The 19,662-nt window shown below is 48.8% G+C and overlaps 1 protein-coding gene across 2 annotated transcripts in view; it reads right to left on the bottom strand.

The window, feature by feature from the left end:
* Positions 1-1,234: 1,234 nt before the first annotated feature.
* Positions 1,235-19,662, bottom strand: part of LOC146194691 (uncharacterized) — a 110,170-nt gene continuing 91,742 nt past the window's right edge. Inside the window, exons 5-6 of one of the 2 annotated variants that reach the window (XM_084596096.1) lie at positions 3,862-3,915; positions 1,236-1,423 (exon numbers count right to left, since the gene is read on the bottom strand). In XM_084596096.1, the coding sequence (XP_084452222.1) occupies positions 1,340-1,423; positions 3,862-3,915 (138 nt within the window). In that variant the 3' untranslated portion in view covers positions 1,236-1,339. Of the gene's footprint in view, positions 1,424-3,861; positions 3,916-19,662 lie in introns of both variants that reach the window. The other variant, XM_084596098.1, reaches the window with a different exon arrangement.

Below are 19,662 nucleotides of genomic sequence, written 5' to 3'. Positions count from 1 at the left end.
AAATGACGAAGCGCCACAAATACATTACAAAATGTAAGAAAAAATTCGATCCGTAGAAAAAAAAAATCGCAAATAGTAGTTGGATTCGAATCGCCACTTAGCTTCATAACGTTCGGCGCTAACCGCTCGGCTACGCCGCGCCACAGGAACCCAGGAAATATTTCTGCACTTTACGTCATGGCCGCATTTACAATATATGTTTCTGCTGCCGGTCTAAAAATTACAACTTCTTGACCATCAGAGCATGCGGCCTGCTCTCACGACTTGCAACTAATGTTCTGGATGACTATGCGCACTATATTGTGCACTGGATCCGTTTTAACATGTGTCATTTCACAGCGCTGGCAAATTTAGTGGCGCCGGCTCTTCGGTCATGCTCTGCTACCGTGGACGTAATTTTCGCTGAACATGGAGCTGTAGCGCAAACCTTGAACGAAAAAAGTGCGACGAAGCTTCAAAACTGACAAGCGCAGCAGCGAGGACACTATTTTGGTGGTAACTAAAATCTTATTTTTATGTAAACATGTCGGGAAGCCTTGCGATGACGGAGGGCTCGGTTTGTTTATACACAGTGCAAGAAGGAGCGCAAAAGCTTGAGAAACACAAGTTTTGTGCATTACAAGCGCTCTATGTCCTTTTTTTTTCCTTTATGGGCCCATCGCTCGGTAAATTACTCTCTTCATCGTTTTATTTATTTCGGCTGTGGCCGTCATTGCGAGTATGCTGTCGCCATGTTGGCCCCTGAAAAATGAAACCGGTCGACGCCGCGGGCCGCGCCGGCTCGCTAGCTATCACGGAGTCTCCGCTTACGTCATAGTGTGCGTCACTCTACTCCGACTACGTAGTCGGAGGGAACAGTTTGAATTCGACCGGCGAGAACAAGAAAAAAAAAACGAACTTATCGCAATATCTCAGCAATTATTCGATTTTTTTGCTGCCGGATATGCGGCGACAGTGTCACCAAATGTAGTTTATTAGATATTCATAGCATCTTTGGGTGTCTTTAGTGTCCCTTTAATGGTTCACGCGAGCTGCTCAATAACAGACGCTGGCTCTTATCCTGAAAAAACAGGGTTAATCGTCTCTAAGCTTTTGTTTCTTGGCCTAATAAAAAAACCATGTCGCTTTTCTCTTCAAACAAACCGAAGCAAAAATTCTGTGAGCATATTTTCCAAGTCAGTTTTAGCAATCAGGTTCAGCACCTGACAACTTCTGGGTACCTTCTGAACTTTATATTTTCCGTGGCTGGCTCTGTCGTCAAGAAACAAAGATGGCATAACGCGCGGACGGCTTCCAGCAGCGACTTTGTTTGTTTAATCATTTATTTAACGGAAATCTCCTAACCAGTCAAAAAACCATTTGTTACTTCAGCCGTAAGGAGAGCATATCTGTAGTCTCTCGGCAAAAGGTGGCCTCCACATTTCTGAAAAGCAATGAAAACAGGTGAAGGTGTAAGTATTAGCAGGCAGTCTTGACACAGCAAATAATACGATGCATATAAGAGCCCAAATCTCACCATTTAGCTTTTTTTACGGTATCGACAGCTTGCTTTGATTTCTAATATTTACATAACTTTTCATTTTTCATGCTTACAAAATTCTTTAAGAAGCTGTCACTGCTATAAAACAGCAACAAGACACATCGCATGCAATTACCACCATTTAAATATGCCTGAATAAAATTCACAGCAGCGGTCTTTTGCGGATAGCTGGGAAACTCTTTCATGTCTTGCAGAATCAATTCACATTTTTCCCCATGGCGGTGGCTCAGTAGTTACGGCTCCCGACTATACTGAGCCACGCCGGTTCGCGATTAAAGCAGAGGGCGTTTTGAGCGAGGCGAATTGAAAAGCATGCATGTAAAGACCGGTGGCAGTGCACATTGAGAACTTCTAGATGGTAGATAATAGCGCAGCCCTACGTTAACTGTCCTTCGTAACAAATGTCGGTCTTTTCAACGCCTACTGCCTTCTTTGTATGCAATACAATTGCTAACTTGAGCAGCGCTATAGATAAGCTTAGAGCGCAATCCAACGCCGAGTAATGAGCTTAACAAGCTATTTCTGAAGGTCTTCTGAGGTACGGAAAAAAATGCTTATCGATGATTTTTAAGGCAACTAATCGTCTTCACTAAAGAGTTAAAAACTACGCAATATTCCAACAAGACACTTGTTCATTTATTGAACTAGGGTTCTTGGGACATTACAGTAGGGATTTTGGTGCATCATGTGCACACTACGAACAGCAGATAAAGCAGTAGTAAGATTACTACTACTACCGGTACACGCTCTGTCATGCGAAAACGCTCATGATTGTATCCCGTAATCTTATAGCAAACATTAAGTAGCCGTAATCCTGAGAACACCGTCGTATAAAGCAAATTTAGTAGCAAAGGCCCAATTAATGCTGAAAAGTTCAAGCTAGAGCATTCTAGAAAGGAAGATATTTTGTCCAAGGTTTACATTTAGCAGCTTCTTGGGACACAGGAGAGTGATTTTTTTTTTCTTGCAGCTGGTAAGCGAAATGTTGCTATTATTGCTCTCACACAAGGAATTTTATTTCACATACGGTGTGATTGTTTTTTTTTTTTGCAGAGTTTTACATCCCAAAGCGACTCAGGCAATGAGAAAGGCCGTGCTGCCATCGCATACTTGGGTTCAGCAGTCCAGTGACTTAACCACTAGGCCAAAGCGGCGGGGACTGTGTAATTGAGGTCCAACCATTCGCCCCTGTCTGAGAGGACTAGGTGGGTATTTTGTGCGCAAATTATGAGTCTGCCACCTCGCCACTGTGATGCAGCGGTTAGGGCGCTCGACATCGGTGCACAGGGATGAGGAATCGAATGCCGGCGGTCGCTTTTCCATGGAATCGAAAAGAAAGGCGCCCGTGTGCTGTGCGATGCCAGTGTACGATAAATAACCCTAGAGGGTCGAAACTTGCAGAGCCCATCGTTACGGCGGCTCCGAAGACCTTAGTCGCTTTGCGACATTAAACCCCATAAACTTCATCCTGGTGGACTCAAAGTTTTTCCTAATATGTTTTATGAATTCTTCTAAATTTGTCTTGCTGAATGAATTTGCAGTTAATGAAAGAGTAACTTGTGTGCCCCATCTGGCTGTGTTGTATGTTAATTTTTAGAAGTGCCGCAAAATGGCGTGAATTAAATGAAAAACTAAACGACAGTGTTGCATTCACACATTCATATATTCTATTAACAATTGTATTACGCTTAAGAGGAGATAGCGCCCATTATTATCGATCTACTTATCGTGTTTTATGTCGTTTCATTCGGGCAGTGACGCGACGTGGGGTGGAAATTTTCTTATTTCTCACGATGTTCTCATCGACGACACTGCTAACATGGCCTGTTGTACGCTGATGTGTATGAACACATTCATCGTTGCGTAGTATGAGCATGTTCCTTGACCTTCTACAGGCAGCGCGGTCTAACGCCAGATATGAAAGCCTCGGTTAAGAAATAAAGAAGCGGCCTCGATTGGTGCTTGGAATGGGCGTCATTAGTTTCACTGCTCCAATCAATACCTCTAGCTTCGCTTTCAGAAGGCTAGGAGCCGTTTGCAAATTGACCGTGGTTGTTTCCTGGAAATTGGTGCTGTGTAGTCACGGCAAAGAAAGAAAAGAAAAACAAGCTGAAAGCTGCTCCACCGCTACGACCAGCTGGGCGGCAGCTGCTGTCATAGTAGGAGTTTGCACTCGCAATTATGTATCAAAGATTTACGTTGAAATGGTTCAATGTAATTTAGCATTCATTTTACGCCGTATGCTGTAAAATTTTATCCATGGGTATAGCCACATGCCTTTATTGTCAAAGATGTGAGTAAAGATCGCAAAGTCAACTTACGTATGCAGTGCTGGTCAATTCAGTCGCTGTGATATTGTAGTCTTGAATGTAGTGCTGAGTTGGAAACGTTTACGTAAACACATTGTATGAGTTATATATTAAATAACAGGACGATCTTCGCGGCACCTGAGACCACGTGAGGATTCCGAATGCATTTGTAAGTGATGCAATATTGTTAGTCACACTGTAAAGCAGAATATAATTGGTTGGTTGCTATAGGTTGTCCTTTCGAGGTCTTGGCAGGCTTGGTAAAGTACCTCACAAATAGAACGCGACACTACCAGGTGGAAGACAATAAAAAGGAAACTCGTACGACGTTTTCCACATGCAACGTTAATGGCAGCTATAGCATTTAAGGTCTTTATGCATTACGCATCAAAACTTTCCCCTTTTTTTTTGTTAGGGTCTCGTTTCCAACTCACGCCTCTTTTCAACCAATTAGGAAGCTTGCTAAGTCGGTCTTCGTCACTGCGCATAGATTGCCGTTGGACGTATAATACTGTAATGACGCTTAACACGCCTTGCCCGTGCTTCGGACGCGCGAACTGTTGGGCATTCGTGAATGAGTCCTTAAAACGCGGATTGATTTGCAAGTTGGATGGGGCTACACATTACGGCTAAAAAAACGCACCAGCACAAACGCGAACAAAGGAGACGCTTCTTGCCTCTTCATTGGACAGGTGCGCTGTTTAAGCCTTGCCGCGTGTCCAGATGCCGGCGATGCGCAAATCTGGACGTTAGCACCATGCACCCCCTCCAACCCGTTCATCTGCTCGTATTCTCTCGCAGTCACTCTACGGAGCTACGCCGAAGCCTGGGATGACAAGACAACAAAAGCAAGCGCTACGAAACCCGGACGCGTATTGCCAAACCATATCCCGTAGGCACACTGGAGCAGACGATGCTTTCAGCGAGTTAAACGGCGATTGTTGCTGAAGGGACTCTCTGAACACAACCTAAAGGAAACATACGCTCACTGTAAACGGCGATAGTTGCTGAAAGATGTGTGTGAACGCAACCTAAAGGTAACATACACTCACTGAGGCAGGATATAATTACGGTGAAGGCAATTGGCAAACAAATCTTCAGAAAAAAAAATGACAACACAGGAGTCGAACAGATGTTTTAGTGGCTTCAGTGCAGAGATGGGTGGTGTTAATCCATTGCGCCACCAAACCGAGCGGACCGGTGGCCTTTAAATGCGTTCTTATTTGCTTAGACAATATATCCACTATGTTTCGCCAGGTGGCGCTGCTCAGAGGAATCACGCCTCTTCCTAAAAACACATCTACAGCAATAGATGGAATTTCGATCAAGCTACTTAATGAACCTGGTCCAAAAAGTAAGGAAATGTTGTTAAAAGCTCTGGAAACAGTCATAACGAATAGGCAAATTCCGGACAGCTGGCGGCAGATTAAAATGAATTTGATTTGTAAAGGGAAATGAGAAATGATGCACATAAAATCCTACAGGGCGATTACCATAACATCTGTTATGTACAGGTTGGCCATGCAGGCGGTGAAATTAAAGGTGCAAGCATGGGTAGAAAGTAACAAGATACTCGGAGAACTTCAGAACGGCTTTAGAAATGGTAGGCGCTTAGATGATAACCTATTCGTGCTAACCCAATGCATCCAAATATCTAGAGTGGAAAATAGACCTTTGTATTTGGCCTTCCTGGACATAAACGGGGCGTACGGCAACGTAACCAGAGAACTCCTGTGGAACATATTTAAAAAAGAAGGTATCGGTTATGAGATAATAGAGTTCCTACAGGAAATATACCGGGATAACAAAGTAGAAATTACGTGGGAAGGGATTCCGCCAGGGGGCGCCGAGGAGTGAAGACGCTGCCACGTCGAGCTCTGCTGTTAATGGCCTTTTTCGGCGGCTTTTGGGTGCACCCAGCAACATCTCACTTCGGACCGATTTTCGGAAGTCCCGAGGATCAAGTGGAACCAACTCTTTAAAAGGTGGGACCACCAATTTGGTCTTTACAATACTTTGAAGTTCGGAGCAACAACGCCGCCAAGTTAAGCCTAGCGTCCGAGCCTAGCGTCCGGCCTAGCCGCCCTCGAGGGAAGACCCTCGGAGCGTGGACGGCATGGACTGGCAGGGCGAGGAAAATTAGAGCTACGAGCCGAACTCTGACACTAGTAAGGACGGAAATATGGAGGCGGTTGAGGCCTTAGAAGAAAATTCATGGTTCCGCCGACAAGGAGGCAGATATGTGAAGGAATGCGACGCAGCGTCCCAAGCGAAGAAGGAGGCACCCGTGAAGGGGAGCGAAGGGACCGAGGCCGCCAAATCGCGGCAAAAAGCGATAGGAAGGTCACTCGCCGAGAGATCCGTAGGCACGGTCAGATCGAAAATACCGAAGGAGATGTTCCGCGTAGTGTTGCGACCGCACGGCGGCGCCGATCAGCTGACAAGGAAAGCGGGACCGAAGCTGCGCCAGGTCCTGGTTACAGCTGCAGGCCTCAACCTGAACGGGGAAGAGAGATTCATCGCCAACCCGAAGAATCAGTCCCTACTAATTATGACCCCGGAGCTCGGCAGGGCGAAGCGGTACGAGCAAATTACGACCATAAAATCGGGCCAGTTGAGATAGACGCAACTGCTCACGCGGCCATGCCGGAGGGCGGCAAGGGCGTCATATACGACGTTCCGCTGGACGTCACGGAGGAGGAAATTCGGCAGGGACTCAGATATAACCCTGGCTACATTGGAGCGAGGAGGCTCGGGAAAAAGTCTAAAACCGTGCTCATCAATTTCGAAGACCAAGAAGTCCCGAGAGAGGTGTGGTTCAACGGATTGCTATACCGGTGCAAACTCTACAAAAAGAAATTCTATGTGTGCTACGCATGCGGCAACCTAGGACATCGGTCGGACGTCTGCCCGGACCCCACCAGCCCTCGATGCCGAGGGTGCAGAATGCTTAATCCACCGGAGGGGCACGAACAAAATTGCGAGCCGCAATGCCTACTGTGCGGCGGCTGCCACCCCCTGGGGCACAACCGCTGCAGAAGCATGTACCGGACCCCGCACATTCTCAAAGTCCGACAAGCAGAGAAAGAAGCCACCCAGGCTCAAAACAAGCAGCAAGAGCCAACGAAAACCCGGGGCAGATCGAGAGGAAGAGGCGACGCCGCGGGCACAACGGGCCGTGCGAGAGACTCCAGCGAATCCGTCACCAGAGATGAGCCCAGATCCAAGAGCAAGAACAGGGGGCCGCCACAACCACCGCCACCCAAGGACGACAAGAACCACTGGCCGAAGCCCGGGGAGACGCCGGTCGGACAAGCAAAGACGAATGAAGAAGTTAACGCAGGCGGTAAGTCGGTCAGCTTCGCTAGCGGGGTCTCCATAGAAAAAAACTTGGAACTTTCGGAATTACAACAGACTCAAGCCGAGCATAGCAAAGAAATCGGAATCATTAAAGAAGACATCAAAGAGATTAAAGAAACCCTCAAATCCCTAGTCGAGGCAATTAAAGAGTTAAAAGAGGCAAAAGCTACACCTGCACCGGCACCTCCGATGCTCAGGCCGCCCGTCATACGGGGCCCCGGTGGGGCAAGCGAGAGCAATTGTGGCAGGGACAGTGACGACTCAGATGAAATGAATATCGATCAGGCTAGACCCGCGAAACGTAAATCAGACGACACTAGTGTAATTGGACAAGCCAGAAAGCACGTGGCTTCTAGAAAATTAGTCAAGGATGAAATCTTAGACTTCGAATTGAACCTGAATAAAAAACTTGAGGCGAGATTTGGAGTGCTAGAAAAGATGCTTCAAGCCCTTTGCAACGCATCGGGTATACAATATCAAAATCATAATGGATCCCAAAACGTCTAAAATTTGGCAATGGAATTGCCGGTCGTTGTCAATGAAGCGATGGCTCTTGCAACAGTACGTAGCTAGCCAGAACACACAGCCTTTGGCAATGGCTCTGCAGGAAACGCGAGGTGTATGGAAGCTTTCGGGGTACAAAAGCTAAGATAGCGGGAAGGGAAGTAAAACAAAGGTCGTGACGTACGTCAAAAACAACGTCGCCGTCGTCCAGCACGAAGTAGGTAACAGGGAGACCGAAACGGTCTTTGTGGAAATCCTGACCGGTAAAAAGAACAGAGGCAGCATATTTCTACTCAATGTGTACAGCTCCCCGAAGTGCACGAAGACGAGGTTTGGCCCTATATTTAAGAGAGCGATTAGCCTGGCAGGTAAGAACCCACTAATAATAGCCGGCGATTTTAATGCCAGACATCGAGAATGGGGTTACACGACCAGCAGCCCGAAGGGTCAAACGCTGTTGGAAGATATCACTGAGTCAAACCTCTACATCGCTAACGACATTAGATGCCCGACGAGGGTGGGCAACAGTGTGTCAGCGTACACAAACCCGGACTTTACTCTCTGCCATAGAACTGGCATAGTCAAGTGGACGAACAAGCATCAGGATCTAGGTAGCGACCACTACGTGCTAGAGGTAGAACTAAGTAGGAAAGTGAGCGTTAAGCGCGCTGTGTGTTGGACGGAAACCCAAGTGGATTGGGATAAATTCAGACAGATCAGAGAACGGGAAGAAATTGGAGATATAGAGTGCATTCAAAATTGGACCACCCAATTAATTACCCATCTCAACGAGGCCACCGAAGAAATTAAAGGCGAAGCTCTGCCTGAGGCGATGGATAGCAGGCTATTCGCCATGTTCAAAAAGAAAGAAGAGCTAACGAAGAAGCTCAAAAAGCAAAAGTGGAACCGCAATCCCAGAAGAGAGATAGCCAGACACAACGTCGAAATAGAAAAATACGCCCGGAAACTCGAGTCGCAACGTTGGGATAACAAATGCGACGAGATGGAGGGCACCATGAATGGGGCCAAGACGTGGCAACTGCTCAGGTTCCTGATAGACCCGACTAAGTCCAAAACGGTCGCCAATATAGAACAGGTCAAGGCGAGGTATAACTTTAAGGGTACGGACAAACAGCTCATTGACAAGCTCAAGTCCATGTACGTAGCTCCCCCCGCCACAGCGCATTACAGAGATTACAACGGACCGGCGAACAGCGAGCTTGACGCGTCCATAACAGTGGCAGAAGTCAGAGCGGAGCTGCACGGCCTAAAAAGACGCTCGGCCCCCGGGCCGGACCTCGTTAATAACAAGATTCTCGCAAATCTGGACGACGAATCGATCAATGCCCTAACCAAATATTTAAATCAGGTGTGGGAGAGTGGTCAAGTACCCCAAGAGTGGAAGAGGGCTAAGATCACCCTAATCCACAAGCAGGGAAAACCACCGGGCTTGGAGAATCTCCGCCCAATATCACTAACATCCTGCGTAGGCAAACTACTTGAGAAAGTTATTCAGAGGAGGCTAACCAAATACACCGAAGAGAATGATGCGTGGCCGGCTGAATTGGTCGGATTCAGGCCCGGCCTTTGTACGCAAGATACCATGCTCAGACTACATAACGATATTGTCAGAGACTTCAGGAAAAAAAATACGAAAGCTATTCTAGGCTTAGACCTTAAGAAAGCTTTTGATAACGTCAGTCACGACGACATTCTCGACGGGCTCGCTGAGCTCAGAGTAGGCGTAAGAACCTACAACTACATTAGATCATTCCTGCGAAACAGGACGGCGATCATCAGCTTTCAGGGCTTATGTTCGGAGGAGTTCCCGCTGGGTAACAGTGGCACTCCGCAGGGGGCTGTGCTCTCACCTTTCCTTTTTAACATCGTAATGAGGAAGCTCCCCAGTAAGCTTGGCCATCTCGATGACTTAAAACTAAGCATTTACGCGGACGATGTGACCGTCTGGATGTGCGAAGGGAGCGACTCGTACATCACATCCAGGCTCCAAGAGGCAGCAGATATAATCAGCTATCACGCAGAGGACGTAGGTCTATGCTGTTCGCCAGAAAAATCGGAGCTCCTGGTAATGACCAGCAGTAGTGGGAAGATAACTCCAGATATCAAAATTAAAGTCAACGGAAACGAAGTCCGGAAAGTAGATGAAATTAGAATATTAGGTATGATTATCAACCGCAGCGGTAGTAACAACAGCCTAATTAAGAAATTAAAAGATCAGGCGGAGCTCGTAGTCAGAGTATTTAAGAAGACGTCCAACAGAAGGAGTGGTCTCACGGAGGCTAGTAGACTCAGACTCGTACAAGCTTTTGTCACGAGCAGAATGTGCTACGCGACTCCATTCCTAAATATCAACAAGACCGAAGAACACAAATTAAACACCATAATTAGGAGATGCACGAAGTGCGCTCTAGGACTCCCCATAACTACTTCTAACGACATTATAGAGAAAATGGGGTTGCATAATGAGTGGAAAGAGCTGGCTGCGGCGGTCAGGCTTTCCCAGAGAGAGCGACTCGCAGGAACGGCGGCGGGTAGGCAAATCCTCGATTGGGTAAACCTACTAGCGCCCGGGGAAGGCGAAAGTGTCAGAGAAAGCATAGATCGAGAAATCAGAAAGCATCTATACGTCTCGCCCATACCGAAGAACATGCACCCCGTACACGACGAGGGGAGGAGGAAAAGCAGAGCTAAGCACCTCGCTAACAAATTGGACAAACTCCCGCCGGGATCGGTCGCCTACACCGATGCAGCGATCGGGAAAGAAGGCGACGTAACCTCGGTCGCCCTATTGGACACTGGGATCGCCATAGGAATAGAAAGAAATCGAGATTTACCACCGGTAGAGGCGGAGGAGATTGCAATAGCAATTGCCATTGCACGTTCAGGCGTGAAACACGTCATCAGCGATAGCAAAGCGGCGGTTAGAAATTTTAGCAAGGGTAGAGTCAGCAATCGTGCTGCAAAACTTCCGAACGAGTCGTCTCTCGCCGAAAGCGTGACCATAATCTGGACCCCAGCACACGCCGGTCTCACCGGCAACGAGGCTGCCCACATGCTCGCCCGCTCCTCGCTACCTCGGGGTGCTGCGGACGCCTCCACAACATCTAAAACCAAAGAATGTATAGGTACCTTTAGGGATGTAACCGACAACTTGAAGAAAGACCGGAGGATATATCCGCCACCGGTTAGATCCCTGAGTAAAAAGGAATCGTACGACTGGAGAAGACTCCAAGCTCGAAATTTCTTTTCGTCCCTGTGGAGGAGTTGGACGGGTGCCAGAGGGCGGAAGAGGGACGGTGCAGAAACCGAAATTTGTAAATTTTGCGGCCCCATGGCAACATTAGATCATATAATATGGAGATGTGTTCGTGCCCCAGGGCGCAACGCGATTAAAACTAGCGATGAATGGGAGACCACGCTAAGAAGCTCCGACGAAAAAACACAGCGATTCGCCGTCCGCCTGGCGGCCGAGGCTGAAGACCTCTTCTCCTAGACGAGGCCGGGTGCCCTCTGGCCGCGGTGTGACAGACTGTCTCCCCGGACGCCTGCGTGCGGACACGTAGGTGGCTGCTGCACCATATTCGGCGGAAATAAATGTTCTTCCTCCTCCTCCTACGTGGGAAGGGATAAGAAGTACGGAAGATGTCAAAGTATGCAAAGGATTAAGACAAGGCTGTCTCTATCACCGGTGCTGTTCATGCTTTGATAAACCTGGAACGGAGTATACAAGACAGTAACCTAGGTTTTGACCTGTCATATAGATTAGGTGGAAAGGCGATAGAGCAGCGCCTCACCGGTTTGATGTATGCGGACGATATTGTGCTGCCAGCTGAGAGTCTGGAAGAATTGCAAACTCTAGTTAAGTATTGCAGAGACGAAGGGGACGCTCTAGGCTTCAGTTTTAGAGCAGTTAAGTTGGGTCTAATGATTTTCAACGGCTCAACTGATCAGGGTCTTAAAATACACGGCCATGAAATACCCAAAGTAGCAGAATATAAATATCTGGGAGTATGGGTAAACGAAGGATTGGCATACATTGGAAAGCATGAGCAATCACTTAAGGCAATAGGCCATAGGGCAAAAGAATGCCGGCATAATGAAGCATAGGGCATTGTGGGGATACAAAAGTTGTGTGAGGTTTTGAGGGGTATTTGGAAAATAATTATAGTGCCCGGACGTGCTTTCGGAAATGCGGTTTCGTGCTTAAAATCAGAGGTACAGTCGACATTAGAAATAAATCAGAGATACGTTGGACGATTAGCACTAGGTGCCCACGGCAAAACCGGTGGAGGGAGGGATGGCGGTGGAGGGAGATATGGGCTGGGCATCTTTCGAAGTACGGGAAGCTCAGAGTAAAATATTATATGAGGAACGCCTGAGGAAATTGGACAGTAACAGATGAGCAGCTAAAGTATTTAAATACCTGTACTTAAAAAGCGTTGACACACAATGGAGGAAAAGAACTAGGAAACTAACTAGTAAGTATGCTAGTCACAAGGACGGAGAAACACAGAAGGTAAAAATCGTATAAATTCGATGGAAAAGAAACAGAGTGTGGAATTATACCGAAAGGGGAAAATGCAGATCAGGAAGGAAGCTTTCTTTGATAACTCAAGAGGCAGTGCCCTACTTTTTGAGGCTAGATCAGGGTGCCTTATAACACGCAGCTACAAAAAGAAATTTAACAATGGAGATGAGGCATGTGCTGTATGTGGTAACTCCAGTGAAACAATTGACCATATTATACTCGAATGTGATGATATCCATCCGGAAGTTGATGCAGGAGCAGTCACTGTTCCTGAAGCTCTGGGGTTTAGAGATAAGAGTGGCCGGGTGAATAAACCAGCAGTGGAAACTAGCCAAAAACGACTGGAAGATTGGCGGCTTAAAAGCAGAGAAGGGACATAATGTTATTAATCTAGAAACAAAAATTTAAGAAATAGAAATATGGTTTAGGTAACCAATCTAAATCAATAATTAAGATATAAGTAAGAAAATGAGCATGATAGCTACTGCTACCACCCCGTTATAAGGGGATGCTCCTATATTCCATCCATCTATCCAGCCGCGCGCCAGAGCCTCATCTGCTCAAGTGTTCCTGCGGGATATGGTTTGCTAATTGCTCAGAGGAATCACGCGCCAGAGCCTCATCTGCTCAAGTGCTCCTACGGGATATGGTTTGCTAATAAGGAAACTCGGACTGTTGCTGAAGAGACAAAAAAACATGGCGCCTAACAACTCGAAACGCCTAATCATAAAGCATACTGAGTTTCTCGGATGGCGAGGCATACTTCGCGCCTGCTAAGTACTAACAACCGTGGTTATGATAGCGATGGCGGCAGCGGTGACTTTTTGCATCAGTTGTGTTGCAGCTGGGTAGATGGAGCCTCATGGTCAGAAAACTGCACCAATGTGGGAGCCTTCACTCTAAAATGTTCGGCCTATCGAAAAGAGGGCCAGATATGTTGGCATGCCAGCCACAACGGAAAAGCGCAATAGGACGCTCAAGCTTATTCCGACACTTTTGTAGTCCATGTCGCTGATGTCGTAAGCATCTGCGTCATTTCTGTTTGCAGTGAAGAAAGGCTACTGTGTATAAGCAGTATCCTTTCCATTAAATACAAAGCCATGGCCTTTTCGTTTCTTGCTTCTGCCTTTCTGCGCTTCTGAGAGGCCTTGCCCACTGAAGGGCTAATGCCTCTCCCATGTTCCTCAATTCAACCCGCTCCTGTTCTAGCTGCATCCACTTGACCCATGCGAACTTCTTAACCCCATCCGCCCATCTAACGTTCTGCCGCCCCCTGGTGCGTTTTCCTTCACTTGGAATCCAGTTCGTTACTCTAAGCGACCATCGGTTAACCTCCCTTCGCACTACATGTCCTGCCCATACCCATTTCTTCTTCTTGATTTCCACTAGAATGTCAGTAACTTTAGTTATTTTTCTGACCCACTATGCACGCTTCCTATCTCTTAATGTTACCCCTACCATTGTTCGTTCCATAGCCCTCTACGTTGCCTCAACTGAAGTAGAATCCTCTTGGTTAGCCTCCACGTTTCAACCCCATAGGTGAATACAGGTAAGATGCAACTGTTGTATACTTTCCTCTTGAGTGAAACCAGTAAGCTGCTAGTCACACTCTGCGAGTGCTTGCCAAATGCGCTCCATCCCATTCATATTCTCCTTGTTATTTCCCTTTCATAGTCCGGATCTGCGATTACTACCTGCCCTAAGTATACATATTCGCTTACTGCATTCAGTGCTTTCCTACCTATCGTAAACTGTTGTTCCTTCCCGAGGCTGTTGAACGTTACCTTAGTCTATATATATACATGAAGGGGAAATGAGGTTGCTCGTTATGATACATTAAGGGAAGAAGCCAACAGTCGGCGAGGCCAAGGAAAGCATGAGGATTGTACATTTTTTATATCAACGAAATTCTTCACAGAACTGCTTATTTTTTTCGTGTTGATTTCGGTTATTATGCTGCCATACGTAAAAGACGTTTATGTGGTAGACAAAAACGAAGTTAACAGGTCAGTGCTGCCATCTGTCGAGCAATTGTGTTTAATTATCTTTCCCTTAAACAGATTACATTACTAATTTATGTGATCATCGAAGTAAAAATTAAAAAAAGAAAATCCTCAATGCTTCCCTTAGCCTCGCCGACTGTTTGCTTCTTTTCGTTCTATATATATATATATATATATATATATATATATATATATATATATATATATATATATATATATATATATATATATATATAGGTTCAGGGCGTTGCCTGGACGTTTGGCGCAACACCCGTTACAGTCTGGTGGAGTGCGCTGGGTACGCTTTCCCTCGTTTACACGCTTCACGACGGATCTAACTCCGGTCCACCAGCGACTCAGTCGCCGCCTCCGCGAACAGTTGCCAGAGGTTGGGCCCCTTTCCACCCCTACCAGGATCACGCAGCCTCAACTCTCGAGCCACCTCGACATAGCCACTGATCCCAGGCTCTCAGATCCGATCCTTTGCCATCCGCCGCGAACACCACCATCTTTTCACGGTGACGTCTTCGAAGACGCTGAGGATTGGCTGACGACCTTCGAGCGAGTGGCTCGGTACAACGGCTGGAGTGACGAGCGAAAGCTCAATAATGCTTACTTCGCCCTAGAAGAGTCTGCGCGTACGTGGTTCGAAAACCACGAGGGCGCCCTTACCACCTGTCAAGCATTTTGCCATGAACTTCTGACGACCTTCCCCAACGCCGACCGCCGCGAGAAAGCTGAAGCTGCACTTCAGTCCAAAAACAAGCGGCCAAATGAAAGTGTGCGCATGTTGTGTGAAGACATGACCCGTCTTTTCCAGCGCGCAGACCCCAATATGAAAGAAGAGAAGAAGCTTCGCCACCTCATGCGTGGAGTTAAGCAGGAGCTGTTTGCGGGCCTCGTTCGCAGTCCACCGCGTACCGTTGCTGAATTCCTCGCGGAGGCAACGACCATGGAAACGACGCTCCAACAACGGGCCCGGCAGTACAACCGAGATGTCAGCAGCCTGGCCCCAGATGTTTTTTCGTCGTGCCATGGAGGCGGTGCGGACGTCTTACGTGACCTCATTCGGTCGGTTGTTCAAGAGGAACTCCAATGTTTCCGTCTGCCTCAGAGTGCGCCAGTGACATCGCTGACCGAAGTCGTCAGAGATGAAGTACGACAGGCTGTTCGTGAATTCCCGGTCACCAACGTATTGCAGCGCGTCGATGAAATGCCCACGCACACATCCGTTGTTCGTCAGGCAGCTGCCTACTATCCTGTCGCTACCATGCCTCCACGGGTCGACGACAAGCGAACGTACGCGTTCGTTGCACGTCAAGCAGCTGCGTGTGGTCCTATGACCCGACACCAGTGGTTAGCCACATCAGTCCGTATCACGCATCGGCTCGAGCTGTCGTGCCTGTTCCACGCCCTCGCAAGTCGGACGTGTGGCGTACGCGGGACCGCAGGCCAATCTGCTACCACTGCGGGGAGGCCGGTCACCTTTACCGTGCGTGCCCGTATCGCCGAGTGGGATTTCGCGGCTTCGGGCCCGAGGCGCCCTGTCCACGGAACGGTGAACGGCCGCTAGAAAGTGAAGCTCATCTGTCGGCCCGTCGAGGCCTGGGAGATACAGGCGCTATGATTCAGGATCGTCATCTCCGCTGCGGTACCGTTCCCTAAGCCCTCACAGAGACGCCAGCAATACTGAGCGGCGTTCTCCCAGTCCACACCGGGAAAAATAATTACAGCGGTCTCCGGAGGCAGGGCCGCTGCTGTCGGAAAAAATTGAAGATCCTCCTCCGCCGATACACCGATACGCTCATTTCTCACAGGGGAAGGGTAGCGACAGCATCCGACGAGCTACTTCTGATTTGTGCGTGACACTTGACGGAACTGACACGATCGCTTTACTTGATACCGGTGCAGACTATTCAGTGATGAGCCACGCCCTGGCCCAGGACAGGAATTGAGCAAAGTTGTGACGCCATGGTTGGGCCCTAGCATTCGCACTGCTGGAGGTCGCCTCATTAGCCCGGCCGGAAGGTGCACAGTCCGAATTGGCATGCGCGGTTTCATCTACGTCGGGGAATTCGTTGTCTTACGCGAATGTTCAAGAGATTTGATTCTGGGGCTCGACGTTCTGCAGGAAAACGGTGCTGTGATCGACCTACACGAGGCACGAGTCACATTCTCGACCAAACGGGCAGTGTCGCGCTTAGACACTTGCGATCCCTGTAGCCATGCTCTGCGCATTGTGGAGGATGATGTCACGGTGCCACCACGGTGCAGTGTCGTAATGCGCGTGCAGAATGACCTATTTCATGACTTTGAGGGCATGATGGAGGGTCATATCCCGCTGCTGCTTGAGAGGGGTCTCATTGTTGCCCGAGGTCTCGTCCACCTGCGGGATGGCTGCACTACCGTTCTGCTCACCAACTTTTCGAACGAATTTCAGCACCTCGTCAAAGGCGCGGTGATCTCCTTCCTCCAAGACGTCGTGGAGTGTCCACATTTGTGCACCGTGGAAGAAGCCCTTCAAGATGACACTGGACCTCGCCACGTTCTGCCACCTGTCGAAATTAACACCGAGTTATCGCCGGCTCAGAAGGATCTGCTTTCAGCTGTCTTGGCAGATTTTACAGACTGCTTCGCAACGTCTTTCAAAGTGGTCCGAACTCCGGTCGCCAAGCACCGTATAACAGACGAGACCACGCGCCCCGTATGCCAACGCCCATACCACGTTTCTCCAACGGAACGAGCAGCGATTCAGAGACAGGTCACCGAAATGCTTTCCGACAATGTCATTTAGCCGTCTACAAGCCCGTGGGCTTCGTCGGTTGTTCTCGTCAGAAAAAAGGACAACACTCTGCGGTTGTGCGTCGATTACAGAAAACTTCGTCTCGAAATCTCGAAATCCAGAATCTCGAAATCCGAAGTCCAGAAATCTCGTCACTAAAAAGGACGTTTACCCACTTCCCCGCATAGACGACGCACTCGATCGACTGCGAGATGCCCGATACTTCTCGTCGCTAGACCTAAAAAGTGGGTACTAGCAAATAGAAGTGGATGAGAGAGACCGGGAGAAGACGGATTTCGTGACACCCGATGGCTTGTATGAGTTTAAGGTGCTACCGTTCGGCCTATGTTTGGCACCGGCCACGTTCCAACGCATGATGGACACCGTTCTGTCGGGTTTAAAGTGGCAGTCGTGTTTGGTTTACCTGGACGATGTCGTCATATTTTCGACCACCTTCGACCAACACCTAGAAAGGTTACGCCTTGTGTTAAAAGCTCTCCAAGACGCCAACCTGACAATCAAACCGGAGAAATATCACTTCGGCTTTGAGGAACTTCGCTTGCTTGGTCACGTGGTCAGCGCAAAAGGTGTTCGCCCGGACCCTGAAAAGACAGCTGCCGTTTCTGGTTTTCCGCACCCTACTGACAAGAAAGCTGTTCGACGGTTCTGAGGTTTGCGCTCCTATTACAGACACTTTGTACAAGACTTTTTGCACATCGCAGAACCGCTAACCCCACTGACTTGAGATGACGCACCGTTCCTGTGGGGAAGTAAACAAGAGGCCGCTTTCCTTGAGCTTCGCAGCCGCCTACGGAATCCCCGATACTAGGCCATTTTGACGAAAACGCCGCAACTAACGTTCACTCTGCGTGGTAACGTGCTCTACAAGGGAAATTTTGCTAACAGTCAAGAGACGTTTCTTTTTGTTGTGCCCTCCGAGTTGCGCCGAGATATATTGAATGCCTGTGATGATGAACCCACCGCCTGCCACCTGGGGATGAGCCGTACACTTGCACGAATTCGTCAAAAGTATTATTGGCCCAGGTTACTCCCATCGGTGCGGGCCTATGCATGCTCATGTCGTGACTACCAACGTCGGAAGTCTCCGCCATTGAAACCCGCTGGATTTCTTCAGCCTATTGCTCCGCCGAAGACCCCTTTCCATCAAGTGGGCATGGATCTTCTCGGTCCTTTTCCGAAGTCCTCGTCTGGCAGCCGTTGGGTAGTCGTCGCGACAGACTACATAACACGGTACGCAGAGACCGCGTCTCTTGTTAAAGGTACTGCAGCCGAAGTTGCTCAATGTTTCGTTCGTAACATTGTCCTACGTCATGGCGCCCCCGCCGTGGTAATCACTGACCTTGGAACAGCATTTACGGCTCGCCTAATCCGGTTGGTCATAACTCTGACTCACACTAGCCATCGACGTGCGACGGCGTAGCACCCTCAGACCAACGGGCTGGTGGAGCGCCTCAATTGCACCCTCACCGACATGATTTCTATGTATGTGGACGCAGAACATCGCACCTGGGATGCGAGTTTGCCCTATATAACTTTCGCGTATAATACTGCCACTCAAGAGACGACGCGACTGACCCAGTTCCAACTTGTCTTCGGTCGCCAAGTGAGCACGCCGTTGGATGCCATGATGCCAGTTGGTCCTTCTTGCGGCTCTGACGCCGAACTTGACGCCGAAATCTTTGTTCAGAGTGCTGAGTAAGCGCGGCAACCAGCACGCCCCAGATGCCACCGACAACAGGCGAATGACGCTGCTCGGTATAACCTCAGCCGAAGAATCGTCACTTACAAGCCGGGCGACTTCGTTTGGGTGTGGACACCTGTTCGTCATCGCGGCCTATCTGAAAAGTTACTACGCCGATACTTCGGCCCTTACGAGATTGTTCGCCGTATCAGTGACGTCACCTACGCCGTTGTTCCCGCAGCTTCAGCTTCATCCCAAAGGCCACAGCGTCCTGAAGTTGTGCACGTGGTTCGGCTGAAGCCCTATCATGATCGTGCATGACAACTTTTCGTCAACGCCGCTGGGTCCTTGTGACACATTTGTGCACCCTTTCGCTAACTTCTTCCTAGTAGCACCGCGTCGCATCGAGTCGATGCTACAGAGGAGGGGGGCAGTGATACACACTATAGTCGACGACGAAGCGGAGACAATCAGTGGCTAGTTGGCATAGACGATGAAGGGGTTGCTGGTTGGCATAGACGACGAAGTTGGTTGCCTGGAACCGCGCTCAGACCGCTGCTCGGACCACTCTTGGACTTCGGCAGTCTTCTAGGCTCAGGGCGTTGCCTGGACGTTTGGCGCAATACCCGTTACAATATATATTGTCACGACTCAAGCCACAGGGAGCCGTGAGGTACACGTAGCCGAGGACCCGAGAAAAAGGTCGGTGCTCTAGTTCCGATCACAGAGTCCAGCACCAGCGCTCCTCTCGGGCCAACAAGCACTTCGTCGTCGTCGGCACCAAGCACGGCAGTCGCGCGGCGCTAGGCACGTGGCAATATAGGTATATATATTGTAAGGTGGCACTTGCACGAACGTCTGTTCTTTTCGGGAACCAGCTGGCACACAGCGTGCAATGCTCCGAGCAGCAGTC

This window comes from Amblyomma maculatum, chromosome 3, assembly GCF_055883805.1.
Source record: "Amblyomma maculatum isolate TAMU_Amacu chromosome 3, ASM5588380v1, whole genome shotgun sequence".
Lineage (NCBI taxonomy): Eukaryota > Metazoa > Arthropoda > Arachnida > Ixodida > Ixodidae > Amblyomma > Amblyomma maculatum.
The sequence above is the reverse complement of the archived record's forward strand: the minus strand, read 5'-3'. Positions and strand labels throughout refer to the sequence as shown.